This window comes from Panthera leo, chromosome C1 (assembly GCF_018350215.1).
Source record: "Panthera leo isolate Ple1 chromosome C1, P.leo_Ple1_pat1.1, whole genome shotgun sequence".
Classification (NCBI taxonomy): Eukaryota; Metazoa; Chordata; class Mammalia; order Carnivora; family Felidae; genus Panthera; species Panthera leo.
The window spans coordinates 5,887,836-5,901,567 of NC_056686.1; the positions used below are offsets into that span (position 1 = coordinate 5,887,836).

At 41.9% G+C, this 13,732-nt stretch overlaps 1 protein-coding gene across 6 annotated transcripts in view; it reads right to left on the bottom strand.

The window, feature by feature from the left end:
- The window catches only part of RERE (arginine-glutamic acid dipeptide repeats), a 423,275-nt gene that overhangs the window by 123,214 nt on the left and 286,329 nt on the right, over positions 1-13,732 (bottom strand). For all 6 annotated transcript variants that reach the window (XM_042949976.1, XM_042949978.1, XM_042949977.1 and 3 more), the window contains one exon: positions 3,768-3,816. In XM_042949976.1, coding sequence (XP_042805910.1) covers positions 3,768-3,816 — 49 coding nt within the window. The remainder of the gene's footprint in view (positions 1-3,767; positions 3,817-13,732) is intronic.

The window sequence follows — 13,732 nt, forward strand, 5'->3', positions numbered from 1 at the left end:
AACTGGAAGAATAAACTGCTGTATCCACGCAATGGAGCCCCATGAGGCAGTAGAAGGAAATGAGGAGGAGCCCTACGTACTGCCATGGAGGGAACAGCAGGATACATTGTTAACAGAAAGTCGGCGGAAGCGTGTGTATTACGCTACCATTTATCTAAGAACAGAGGGTCGGGGAATAAAGATAAGAAGGGAAAATCAAAACCTTAACTTAACATAAACAAAAGCAACAAGTGTCCATCATGGAGAGAAGTAACATGTGGAGGCGACAGATGTAGTCGACTTTCTTGAACATACTTTTTCCTTTGTATGTTTGACTGTGGGGCCATGTGAATAGCCCTACATAAAAACAAAATGAAACTTAAAAAATAGTAATCCCTTAAAAACCATAAGGCAAAATGAAATAAATGCATTAACTACACAGTAAGTTGATTCCTCTCTAGAAATTATTTCAACCAACTTTAAAACATATTAATTTTCCCACACAGCCCTAGTGGGATATATACTAAGAAACCACCCCCGCCAAAAAAAAAAAAAAAAAATTAAATTGCAAGCTGTTTTCAATAATCATATTGTTTGCAGCAGTGTAAGTATTATTATCTTGTGCTATTATATATGTACTATGGGATTAAAGCAAACGAATAATGATGTTGGTGTCATTTGAAAATGGGATTTGAGACATGGGGAAAAGATACAGACAAATGAAGGAAAGATAGGATTAAATATAAAATCCAGATAAAAATTTGAATTGGAATTAGAAATATCAAAAGGAATGTACAATGTATCTTTAAAAAATATATAAGAAAAAGGCATATTTCTTTTTCCTGAAAAGGCCTAGAAACAAGTAACCAACCGACCCAGTAACAATGAACACCCCAGTACCCAGTCAAAAAATGTCACTTCTCAGTAAAACAATAAGGGCTCCTATGAGAAAAATTTAATTCTAGATCTAGGGCAGGGACTGTACAAGATGAGACATTAGAATGCCATACCAGTTAAAGGAATCCTACAAAGACCACTGAGGTCCGTCCAGTCGAAAGGACACAGAAGTTAGCAGGAAGAGGCCCCTACTGGCCCCAGATGGATAATTTAATCATCAGTAAGAATAAGGACAATGCGGGGGTGCCTGGGTAGTTCAGGGGGTTATGCGTCTGACTTCGGCTCAGGTCACCATCTCAAGGTTTGTAAGTTTGAGCCCCACACCGGGCTTGCTGCTGTCAGTGCAGAGCCTGCTTCAGATCCTCTGTCCCCCCCTCTCTCTGCACATGCCACCCCCCCCCACTTCCTGGGTGTGCGCTCTCTCTCCCTCTCAAAAATAAATAAAAATTAAAAAGAAAAAAAAGAATAAGGACAGCTGGTTAGCAGAGAACAAATAATTTAAAATCCACTGGTGACCACTGGAAGACGTTGGGGGAAACAGTATTTTTGAAAACTGGTAAACAGAAGGAAGGAATTGAACATTTATCTTGCCTTTCCTCTGTGATTCAGGTAATCAAATGGTTGGTAAGGGGAAAGCTTCATTTACTCACCTAATAAATGAAGGAGTGATAGGATTAGAACACCACCATTTTGAAGGGTAGATCTAAGTAACAAGCCAAGGCAGCAAATCCCCCTTCCAAGGACACGCGTAACCTCCTGGTAGACAGACACAGCACCACCCGCACCAGAGGCAGAGGACCAAAGGAGCACAGGATTAAACTTCTAGATTTTAACTACTCGTTTGCAAGATATGCCAAGGACACGGGACAAGTCTAATGACACATAAAGATGCAATCAGCCAAATCCAGACTGTGGGACACCCTACTGGACAAAACACTCACCTTCTTCAATACATACACTGAGAGAAGGGGAAAATAAGAACAACAGATGAATTAAAAGAGATTTAAGAGACCTATCAACCACTTGCAATGCATGGCTCTTACTCACATTCCAATTTGAACCGTAAAAAAAAAAAAAAAAAAAGACAATTACGGAAATCCGGTCCTGGTGGGTATTTAAGAAATTGCTAATTTTTATTAGGTGCTACATACTGTGATTTTGGTTTTTTGAAAGGGCTCTTATCTTTGGGATATTTACAAGTAAAATGATAGATTTGTGAATCATTTCAAAATAATAGCTGGAGGGATGTAAAGGAGAATAAATGAAACAAGTTTGATCCTAACTTGGTAGGTGTGAAAACGGAGTAATAAGGATTAGGGGATTTATTGTACCATTCTTTCTTGACTTTTACATGGGTTAATGTTGTGCCTAAAAAGAAATTAAAATTTTAATACGGAAAATACTGCCGATTAAAAAAAAAAAAGTCCTTTCGTATCTGGTGTTCCAAAACATGTCTTTTTGGGAAAAAAAACCCACAAAGCCTAATAAAGATATTTAAAATCTGGTACAAAATAAATGAAGGTATACAAAAATCCAAGCATAATCTAACTATAAAAAAACCTAAGCAAGAATTTAAGTATCTTTTACTTAAAAACCACTTTTTCTGTTATGGCAAGGCAAAAAATCGTAAAATAAAGCTTTCGTACAAAGATCTCAAGACACTAGGAAACACAACGGGGAAGAAGAAACATGGGTGGGAAAATATGGTGGCAAGAGGGCAGAAAGAGGGACGTGTAGTCACAGGGAACCTGGTAAGGACTAGATCCCAATTAGACTGGAACTCCTAGGCCTGAAGGCACAGAAAATACAGTTGAGAAGTGGTAGGCAGACGCCCTAACAGGCCACACCAAGGAAAGGGTTGTGCGGGGACAGGGCGGGCAATAAGGGGAGTGATCACGTGCAGCCTTTTTTTTGCCGGTCTCAGTTATAATCCTAGTTCTGGGATGCGAAGTGTCCACTAGAAATGAGATGCCCTGTTTCTGTGTTTTGACTTTAATATTCCCTCCCTTCTTCATTTCTTTCTCATTACAGAGTTAAAATAGATTCTTAGAAATATGAATGACATATAAGAAATGCTCAACGTCCAGACAGAAAAATGAACAAGTAAACAGACTACTGAAACCTCTCTGTCCTTACAAAGTGGGGGAAGGAGGAAAAAAGAGACTGATGTCAAACATGACACTAAGAGTCTCAGTAAACTGAACAAAATAGGACACAGGCCCTGACACAACAAGCTGCTGACAAACAAAGAGCCTAACCATCTGGACTCTTCTGAAGGACAGGGGTTATTAAAAAGTTAAAATGAAAGTATGTAGGGACCAAATGTCCATCAAGAAATGAATGTATCAAAGAAATGTGGCGGTATAAACAAACGATGAAGATTCAGCCTTAAAAGGAAATTACATTCTGGTTTGTGCTACGACAGGGGTGAATGAACCCTGAAGGTCTTATGTTACGTAAAAGAAGCCGGACAGAAGGACAAGTACTGTGCAATCCAAGGATATGAGAAACCTAGGGCAGTCAAATTCGTGGAGACAGAAAGCAGGACAGGGGTTACCAGGGGCTTGGGGAGGGAGAGTCTCAGTTTGGGAAGGTGAGAAAGTTCTGGGGGTAGATGGTATGGTGGTGACGACTGCACAGCAACATGAATGTACTTACCAGCACTGAAATGTACACTTAAAAATGTTTAGAATGGTACATTTTACATTATATGTATCTTACCATGATTTTAAAAAGTATGTGACGATCAGAAAGAAAAAAAAAATCTCTGTATTTATATGAAATTCCCTTAAGCGTAACAACAATTCTAAGTTGCTGCTCAACAGAATCAAGGGCCAGCAGAATAATAAGAAATAAAACTCCATCAGAGAAGCTACTGAAATTTGCTTTACCTGATGGCTAGGACCAACACGAATTTCTCCCTGGGTGCTGTTCAGCCTCCTGTCATGGAAAGAGCAGATTAGGTTAGCACCATATAGTTCAGGCATAAACATTCACACATTTTTTCAAGGAAAATAATTCACTGGAAATAGATGAGGGATAAAACCGGAAGAATTAAGTTCCCCACTACTTCCAGTGTTGCCCTGCACGTGTGCACGCCCCAAAGCCCATACACATCTCTCAAATCTCTTTCTTCTAAAAAAAATCCCTGACTGCAACTCCCCGTCTTGAGTACCTACCTATACCGTTGGTCCTTCACACCTCAGAGGGAGGTACGTTGCTACGGTACAACCCCAATAGAGGTTTCTTCTTTTCAAAACATTTCTCGTGCCCTACTGTAAACCTTATTAAAAGATAAACAAGATACGGGGGGCCCGGGTGGCTCAGTTGGTTAAGTGACCGACTTCGGCTCAGGTCACGATCTCATGATCTGTGAGTTCGAAACCCACATCGGGCTCTGTGCTGACAGCTCGGGGCCTGGAGGCTGCCTCGGATTCTGTGTCCCCCCCCCTCCCCCCCACCCCGCTCTCTGCCCCTCCCCTATTCATGCTCTGTCTCTCAAAAATAAACAAACACTAAAAAAATTTTTTAAAGATGAGCAAGACAGCTATGGTTCCTAGCACACACACTGGGTCACTCATCCATTCAGCAAATATTGGTTAAGTACCTATTATATGCTCAGAACTGGCCTAGATGTTGTGGATAAAGCAGTGAACAATACAGTGTCCCTGCCTAACTGGAACTTCTATGCTCACTTGGGTATAAAATGAAGAAACAAATAATAGGTTAGATGATAGTAAGGGCCAAAGAATCAAGCAGACAGTGAATGATGAAATATTTCCCCAGTTCTTTACACAGCACAGACAGGAAAGGCCTCATTAAATAAAGCAGAACAAGCAGAGATGGAAAAGATGTGTGGGAATGAGCCCAGCAGGTCCAAGAGGTGGAAGACTTTACTTCGTTTCTAGGTCATTCTCACCGCACCTGCTCACCCTCCCTTGCTCTAAATTCTCACCATCCAGGGTCCTTTCAGAAGCCACTATTTCTGTGAAGCCTTTCCTATCTCCCCATTTCACCCCACAACGCCCGCAAAGGGTGGACTGCCTTCCCCTCTCACTCCTTCACGAGATGCCGACTGAGTGCCTTTCTGTCCCGGCCTCGCACAGGGCACCCACTGGGGCACAGGGCCGGATGAAGAAGCGCAGTCCCAGCTCCCGGTTCCTGTCAACTCTGAGCCACGACGGACCGTGGGCTACCTCAGGACGCCCCTTCTGTGCCCAGGGACAAATCTGCCGCGTTGTGCGGCCACCTTTGCGTCTGCAGTAGAGCCACGGAGAAGGCCGTGCCACAGTGAGAGCCGCCGGCGGCTACCGGTGGACTCGGCTGTGCTGCGAGTGTACAAACAGCACAGGAGCAGAGAGGCTGCCGGTCTTGGGTCTGTCCTCCGCAGAGCCGGCACCCCCATCGTCCCATTGAGGTTGTTAACATGAATTGTGGAAAACGGTTATTTCCTTCAGGCCTGATGCTTTCTTCTTTTGACCCAACAATTTTTCTCACGAAGAGTCTTATTTCGGGAAAGCGGGCAATAGAAACGACAAAGGAAGGGAGGAGACTAAACCGCAAGGGAAGAAGACACGCGGCCCAGTTCTTAAGAGACTTACTCTCCAACTCCCCGGGAGGTGGCATCACCCCACAAAGCCACAACAGGTCCAATCGCTACATTTACAGTCACAGATCATCTCAGGAGGAACAGGGTCCAAAAATGCCCAGGGAAGTGATCAACACCAGGCAGGCTTCACAAGGAGATGACAGTGCAGGAAGTGGTTAATTTCCAACCCTTCACCTCTGAAGGGAGCACAACAGCAGGGCAAAACAGAGGACTTCCCAAGGGCGAGTGTGGGGCGGGGGGGGGTTCTCTACAGAAGTGGGACGAGGTGGGGGAAAAAAGTCTGCATTGACTGCTGGTTTTGATCTACAAGGCATCTTCGTTTCCCCACCAGGAGAATGGTGTGTTGAAAAACAAGTCAAAAGATGGACTATTCTAGTAGGTTCATGTAGGAATAACACGCTGTTTTAGGAGGTATGAGAGGAACCACATAGGCCAGGAGGCTATTTTAATCATGAGTACTTTAAGAAAAACAAGCAGTCAGCATTACCAACCCTTTCCCTTCCAGCTTGTCCCTTTCTGTCTCACAACCAGCTCCGAGCAAAACCAGCTACCAAAAGCTCTCTCCTCTACCTCTAGATACTTTCCAAACGCTCGCCTGCCTACGAGCAGGTCGAGCCAAATGCATCATCTGAGAAGGTTTCGGCCACGGCCCATCCAATAACTTGTGCCACAGCTCAACCTGCAGGTTCTTCTAGAAGGTCTAGGCCAAGGTTCTCAAGTGGGTGTCTACGAAAGCATTTCCCCATCACTGCTACACACGCACTGCTAAGTCCTTGACAATTCTAGGACAAACATTCCTGGGTTGTTTTTAATTTAATTTTTTTCCTTTTTTTATTTCTTTGTGTGTTTTTTTTTTCCTTTTAATACCTTCATCAGCCAGTATTATCAAAATTAGCTCAAAAATGTGCCACAGTAATAAAACAAACACTTCAAATACCTTATTGAATACAACTACTTGTATCCCATTGATTTGTACAAAATAGGTTGATAATTATTAATACTAATAATTATACAAGAGAAAAGACAAAGGTACTGAGGATCTTAAGAGCCTAAAATGGAAACGGTTTCTCTCATTTTTGTTTCTATCAATGAATGGCACTGACAAGGTCAGCAGTTTAAAAAGCCCAAAATAAAACAGAGGACCTTTGAAAATTAGAAATCAATTATTACAACAAAATTATCTCTCAACCAGATGCAACTTTTCTTTTTTAATTTTTTTAATGTTTGTTTAGTTTTGAAGGGTCGGGGGAGGGGCAGACAGAGAGGGGGACACAGAATCTGAAGCAGGCTCCGGGCTCTGAGCTGTCAGCACAGAACCCAAAGTGGGGCTCGAACCCACAAATGGAGCCAAGTCGGACGCTTAACCGACTGAGCCACGCAGGTGCCCCAACCGTGCGCAACTTTCAAATACTAGGGTTTCATGTAGCAAGAGATACACCAAAGTTATTTTTGAGGAGGATGAGGATCCGAGGTAAGCAAACAACGGCCTTAGCCTACTGTTTGCAGGACCTCCTGAGTACAGAATAAATGGCAGAAATGTTCTTCAGGCCCAAGATAAAAAGAGGCTGATAGCAACATGCCCGATCAGAGAGAACTGGATGCACGTGACAGAAAAACTGTCAGCACATGACCTGGAGGTGAGAGACCAGAAGGAGGCTTCCTGGGAAACGGCCAGTACCAGGCCTATCCGCGATCCGCTGCGCAGTCACCGTCCTCCCCTCTTCTGACAGCATCCGAACTCTACCTTAAACGACACGTTCCTCTCCCGCTGCCTCGTTGCTCCTCCCCTCTGACTGCGTGCTCCTTCTGTCAGAGGACGACACTCTGCTGTGGCTCATCTGGACATTTCCCTCCACCCACCATGGGCCTGTAAGCTTCTAGAGTGGAGGAACTGATGCTCATCTTGTGGGTCCCCCGAAATCTACTACACTACTTGCCTGGCACTATTATGCATTCAGGACAAATTTAAAGTTCCCTGGTGGCATGAATATTTCTAGACTCCTAAGCTCTAAAACTTGACAAAAATCACCAGGAATTATTATCTAAGTGCAGTATCAAACAGCTTGTGAAAAACACTCTTAATAATCGTATGCTGGCCAGTACATACTTCCTTTTCCTTCTTAACACAACAGTTCCCAAACTATTGGTCTCAGAAACTCTTCACAGTGTTTAAATTACTGAGCATTCCAAGGAAGTTATATTTTTGAAAAAGTTCAAAAAAACATTTTATGTACCAATAAGCACATCAAATATTAATATGTAGAACTTATTCTTATGAAAAAATTGTTTATTTTTTTAATGTTTATTTATTTTTGAGAGAGGGAGAGAGAGAGTGCAAGCGGAGGAGGGGCAGAGAGCGAGGGAGACACAGAATCCGAAGCAGGTTCCAGGCTCTGAGCTGTCAGCCCAGAGCCCGACGGGCTCAAACTCGTGAACTGTGAGATCATGACCTGAGCCAAAGTCAGATGTTTAACCGACTGAACCACCCAGACACCCCAGAAACTAAATGGATCTAAACAAACAACAACAACAAAAAACTTAGAAAAACAGAGGCACTGTTTTACATTTTTTTTGCAAATCTAATTCAGGACTTAACAGAAGTCCACTGGATCTTTATATCTGCTTCTACATTCAATCTTTTGTAATATGTTATCTTAGTTAAAGTATATCAAGAAAATCTAGCCTCACAAAGATTATAGTTGGAAAAGGGAAGGATATTTTAATAGTCTTTTTGATAATTATGGATATTAATTTTTATACTACCCCAAAACTCAACAAGTGACCATTCCTTAAAGGTTTTTACACAATGTGAATCTAAAACCTTACCTTGCCTTGGACTCTTTTATGTTAAAAATCCATTAGTCTGTCTTGGCCTTTTAATGGATCCTTCTACCCAGACCTGATTTTTGTGATGTCATGCACAATTCAGATGGAAAATATGAGATGCCAGATTTATCCTTCAATTAATGGCAACGATAGCTAACACTTGAGTACTTTCTATCTGTTCTCAGTGCTCTACAGTCTCATTTCTATGTATTCGTTCATTAAATTAATATTTTGATATTAATGAAAGCATTAATAGTGACAGTCACAGAAATTCAGATCTTGTTCTATATTATGTTTGAAATAACACACCTACTGAAGAGGTTTCTGTTTGATGCACGGCGTTGTTTAATTAATACAGTTGGTCTGGGCAAAAACAGGACGGTCACCAATTGAGGAAGGAAAATCCAGACCAAGGATGGTGTACAAACAAGGATGGTCTCAGATAAAGAGCACTACATACGAAATAAGAGACCAAAGACGGAAGCCATGTCCCAGGATAATGCAGGACAAATCTAGGTACACCCTTATCTTTGCCTCGGGGTTTTCACATTCATTGTCTTAAATTCAGATATCCTGCAGTTGTATGAAAACACCAGCAAAATAACAATGCTAGTTATCACGTACGAAGTGCTGTTTATGCCAGGTACACATTATTTCATTATTCCCAGGACAACCCTATAAAGCAGTACCTCCACTTTATAGATAAAAATGACAGCACTAATTGTCATATTAACAAAGAAACATATACAGTGGACATTTACTCCGTACCAAGCATTCTAAGCTAAGCAAATTCTTTATACTTTCTTATCTAATCTTAAGGATGACCCTGTAAGGAAGGTACTATTATTATTACCTGTCCAGAGAAGGAAACTGAAGCTGAGAGTTACGAAAGTGCCCAAGATTACAGCCACCAAGTGGAAAACCAGGATTCCAACTCAAGTTTAGTTGACTCCAAAGTCAGAGCTCCCATAATGCAGAGCGATTAAATTACCAAACCAAAATCACACAATTACATATAGAACCAGTACGAGAAGCCCTACCTATCCTCTATCCTTTCCGTATCTTCATTTCAAGCACCAAAGCAAGACAGAATTATCAAGAGTTTCTGTTTAGTTTGGAAATCATGTTAAAAGAGAAAACCTATTATGAGGCCAAGTTACATAACACTGTCAAAGTAACAAAATTAGAGAGATGGAGAACAGATTAGTGGTTGCCAGGTGTTAGGAATGGGGGGATGGGGCGGCGAGAGAGCGGGAGGTCTTTGTGGTAACAAACAGACCTCAGTGATGCACTGGTTACATAAAGTACACGGACCATACACACACTGTACTAACGTCCTGTCCAGGCTTTGAGGCTGTGCGATGGGGGAAAGGAGTAAGGGGTAGGTACATCGGAGCGGTCTATGGTATCTTACATCTCTTCCATCTTCCTGCGAAACTAAAAAATTAAAAGTTTTTAAAAAGTCAAAAGAGGTGGTTTGGCTGAATGATGTATTACAAACAGACCGGAGAGAAGAAAGCCTGACTAAATGACTAATAGATTCCCCTCCAATGTACTGCAGACAACTGAACAAGTAACCGAAGAAAGGAGATTCAAGGAATTAACTCAAGTCACATAATTCTTTTTTCTCTGTGTTTACTAAGGGTTCTGATGTGAGCTCATCCTTTGTGAGACATCCCTAACTGAATCATAGTACAAAAAAAAAAAAAAAAAAAAAAAGGAGAGAGAGAGAGAGAAGAGAGAAGAAAAGAAAAAAAAATTGTCACCAACCTCACCAGCAAGGAGGCATTTCTCTGTGAGGCTAATGTAAATACTATATGTTTTTCAAACAGTTGAGGTTCGGTCCCCATTATTCTACAAATCTTTGCTTTGGACTATGAAAATAGTCTCAGAAGCCAAATTACAACAATAATGGCAAGTCACTGTGTTTATTCCTGGAGTATTAAAAAAAAGAACGAAATTCATTGTATATGAAATCTGATACAAAAGAAATCCATGTAACAAAGCAGTATCCATGGCAACTACAACTTAATATTTCAGTCCTCTTCAGCTGCAGTGGATTAAATAAAATGACAAGATGTTCCCTTTGAAAAGTAACCTGTTACCATGGAAACATTTTAGTCTAAGAAGTAAACAGGGAATGGACAGAAAGGAGCAGGAAGCCTGTAACGGAATATCAAAAAGGGAGAAGCATCTACGCAAAGGAGATGAGAAAGCCGGCTGGCCAGATGCAGGGTGGGAGAGGCGAGGGTCTGGGGAGGAACCTTCACTCAAGACACCCAACTATCTCTACCTGACTGTGTCCACAGAGGAGGAAGAGGGACAAGGGCACAGGGTCCAGGGGAGAAGACATGAGCTGGCAGAAAAGAGGCCTTTTACAGGGAGCGGGCACGAGTTCCCATCATAAACCCAGACCTGGTTCCCAATCCAAGCCCAGCACGGAACAGCAGTGTGGCCTGAGGCCCACTCCCCAAAGCCTGGGACTGTGTAACTCTCCAGTCAGACCCCTTCTCTGCGGCTAATGTTACGTGTGAATGAAATCACTATGCGATCTTCCTGTACCTATCCTCCAGGTCACAAGGCTCAGAGAAGAGGTCATTCTTATCTTTTCCATAAGGTGTTCAGTTGAGCAGGAAGACTGACATGAAATCAACACAAAGAAGCCTCTAGAAACTCTATTTACTAGCTCATTCAGAAAGCGATCACAGAAACAGACTGTAGGTCCAGAGCCAATACACCAAATTTTAGGAAAATCGAAAGGCAATTTATCAGAATCACTTTTTTTTGTAAGAAGGGTTGTGGGCAGGAGTGAAAATGAGACTGATAAGAAAGAAAACTAGAATAGCATGCAGGGTTTCTCAGATTTCTCCAGCATGAACACTTATTTCCAAAGCAGTCTGTAACAAGTCTGAAATATCTTTAAAGTCTGACATAGTATCGTAAAAACCCATATACATTTTGTATGCTATTCCAGAACATACTCCCATTTGCCTTAAGAAACTCCCCAAATCTCAGTAAAATCACTGCACTTTGTACACCCTGAGATGCCCCACGACCGTGGCTCCCCACGACTGGGAGGGAGGAGATAGCACATACACCTGAGCCTAGATGCTCAGGGCCAGGGGATGAGCACAGACTTCAGAGTCAAAGGAAGACGGGTTAAAAATCTCAGTACCAAAGTTTTATTAGCTTCAACGTGATCTTAAGGACACAATTCGACCTCTCGGAGCCCGTTTTCCTCATCTGTGAGATGAAGTTCATGATGACTAGTTTGCAAGGTTGCTACAAAAATAAAAGATGATCTACGGAGAGAAGCAGCATCGTCCTGCTGCACAGGGGCCACTGCTATTATTAGCTCTAAGTACTGGTGGCAGGTGACAACAGGAAGGAATTCTCTACCAGGAGTTCCCAGAGCACCACCTACTTCTCTTCAGCCCTCATCACAGGCACAATTTTATATGCATTTTGTGTTATTATTTCTTTCAATGTGCTTAGACTGAAAGCTCCATGCAGGTAAGGAACTGAGTCTGTTTTTTAGCTCACCATTATATCCCAGGGCCCACTGGCACTCACTGAATATATTCGAAATGAATAAATGACTCCAGTATTTTAACTCAACTATCGTTTAGTCATAGACAGCAACTAAGCACTTTGATGCAAAATTAAGTCAAGTCACGTGCGACAGAAGGCTAGCCCTCCTGCCCAGCGGGAAGAATATTTTGAATGAATACTGAATTATCGAGAGAGAGAGAGAGAGAGAGAGAGAGAGAGAGAGAGAGAGAGATATGGAGAATCCATCAACAACTGAAAGACTTAATGTTCCAATTTGCATACACAAATGCAAAGGTCAACATAGAAGCCGGTCAAAATCTCAAATCAGAGTATCTTAGATTTTCTCTGATGGAAAGTTCCTTAGAGGCCATGGGATCTAATCGTCTAGCTTAACAGAAGGAACCAAGGCCTGAGGAGACAAAGGTGCCCTTTTGAGGGGCCACATTGAGTTAATCAGAGAGGATTCCAGGCCACTGAAGTAGCTCTCCTTTCCAGAGTCCCCTCTAAACACAAGTCAGAGTCCAGAACTAAGAATTTGGGCATTGGCTGAGGCATGAGAAGAATTTCCATGCTGACAATAAGATACAATAAATGAGGCCTCTATACAAAATACACATCATGGAAAAAATGGGTAAAAAAAAATTTTTTTTAAGCACATGAAAAAGGATCTCATTTCAAAAATGGTCATCACAGCCCAACACAAAGCTATATGCACAAAAATGATGCTTTGGAAAACAGACTTACTTTTTAAATCCCACTGTGATTGAAATAATTTATAAAGCAGCAATATTTGAAGATTAAGCCGATCTCCTGACCAAAAATGTTGCTGGCTTTCTGCACACTAAAATCACACTTTATAAAAACAGAAACATAGCATCCCCAGAAAAAGAGGGAGACTGGACTGTAAGTAAGTATGTCCTCAATGCATGTGTGAACCTTTCTTTGTTCCCACTCGGAAGTCTCTGGGAAATACTATGAAAAACATGACCATTGCCCTATGCAATGTGGTGGTATAAGTATGGGGGTGGGAGGAAGAGGGGGAAGAGATGGGAGGGGGAGGAGACAGCCTTCACAGCATATTCTCTCTCTCTCTCTTTCTCTCTCTCTCTCTCTCTCTCTCTCTCTCTCTCTCTCACACACACACACATCAGGAAGAGGTAAGAAAGGAACAATGTTTAATGCCGAACACACTGAACGTTTTACACAGCATGGAAGTAAAGCTTCCGATGTAAAACACCCAAAGGGCAAGAGAAGAAAGGAGATCAGTAAATGGCAGTTAAGTATACTGATCACTAATTTAATTACCATAACACTTGACATTGTCTTAACTAGACTGACAAAAACTATGGATGTTGCTGAGATAACCATACCCACATGAGATTGAAGACTTGGCCTTGGAATTAATAAAACTAACACACTGAGCAACTGAGTGCCAAGCACTTTCATAAGTGTTTTCACCCCATCTTTACAACAACTGTGAAAAATCGTATTTATCTGATTGGAGATACGGTCATATGGAAAGATGACCCATGAGAACACGGAAATTGAGAGGAGTATATAAACTCATCCAGTGTCACAGCTCGTCCAGTGTCACTAATTGGGTGGAATTTGAACCATACCGTCTAGCTCCACATCTACTCTCTCCTCTTACCATCGACACCACTGATTTATTCAACATACTTACATCGGAGGCCCATTTGGCAGGCTCTCTAAAAGGAACCAAGGCTGTAAGAACAGATGTAGCCCACGCCCAAGAGACAATCAGTCACTGTCTAAGTGTATAAGTATACAATGTATAAGTCAAAGAACTCTGATAGAAATAACGTCTAATTGTCTCAACTGAATTAAAATGAACTGTTTTAGCTTAGA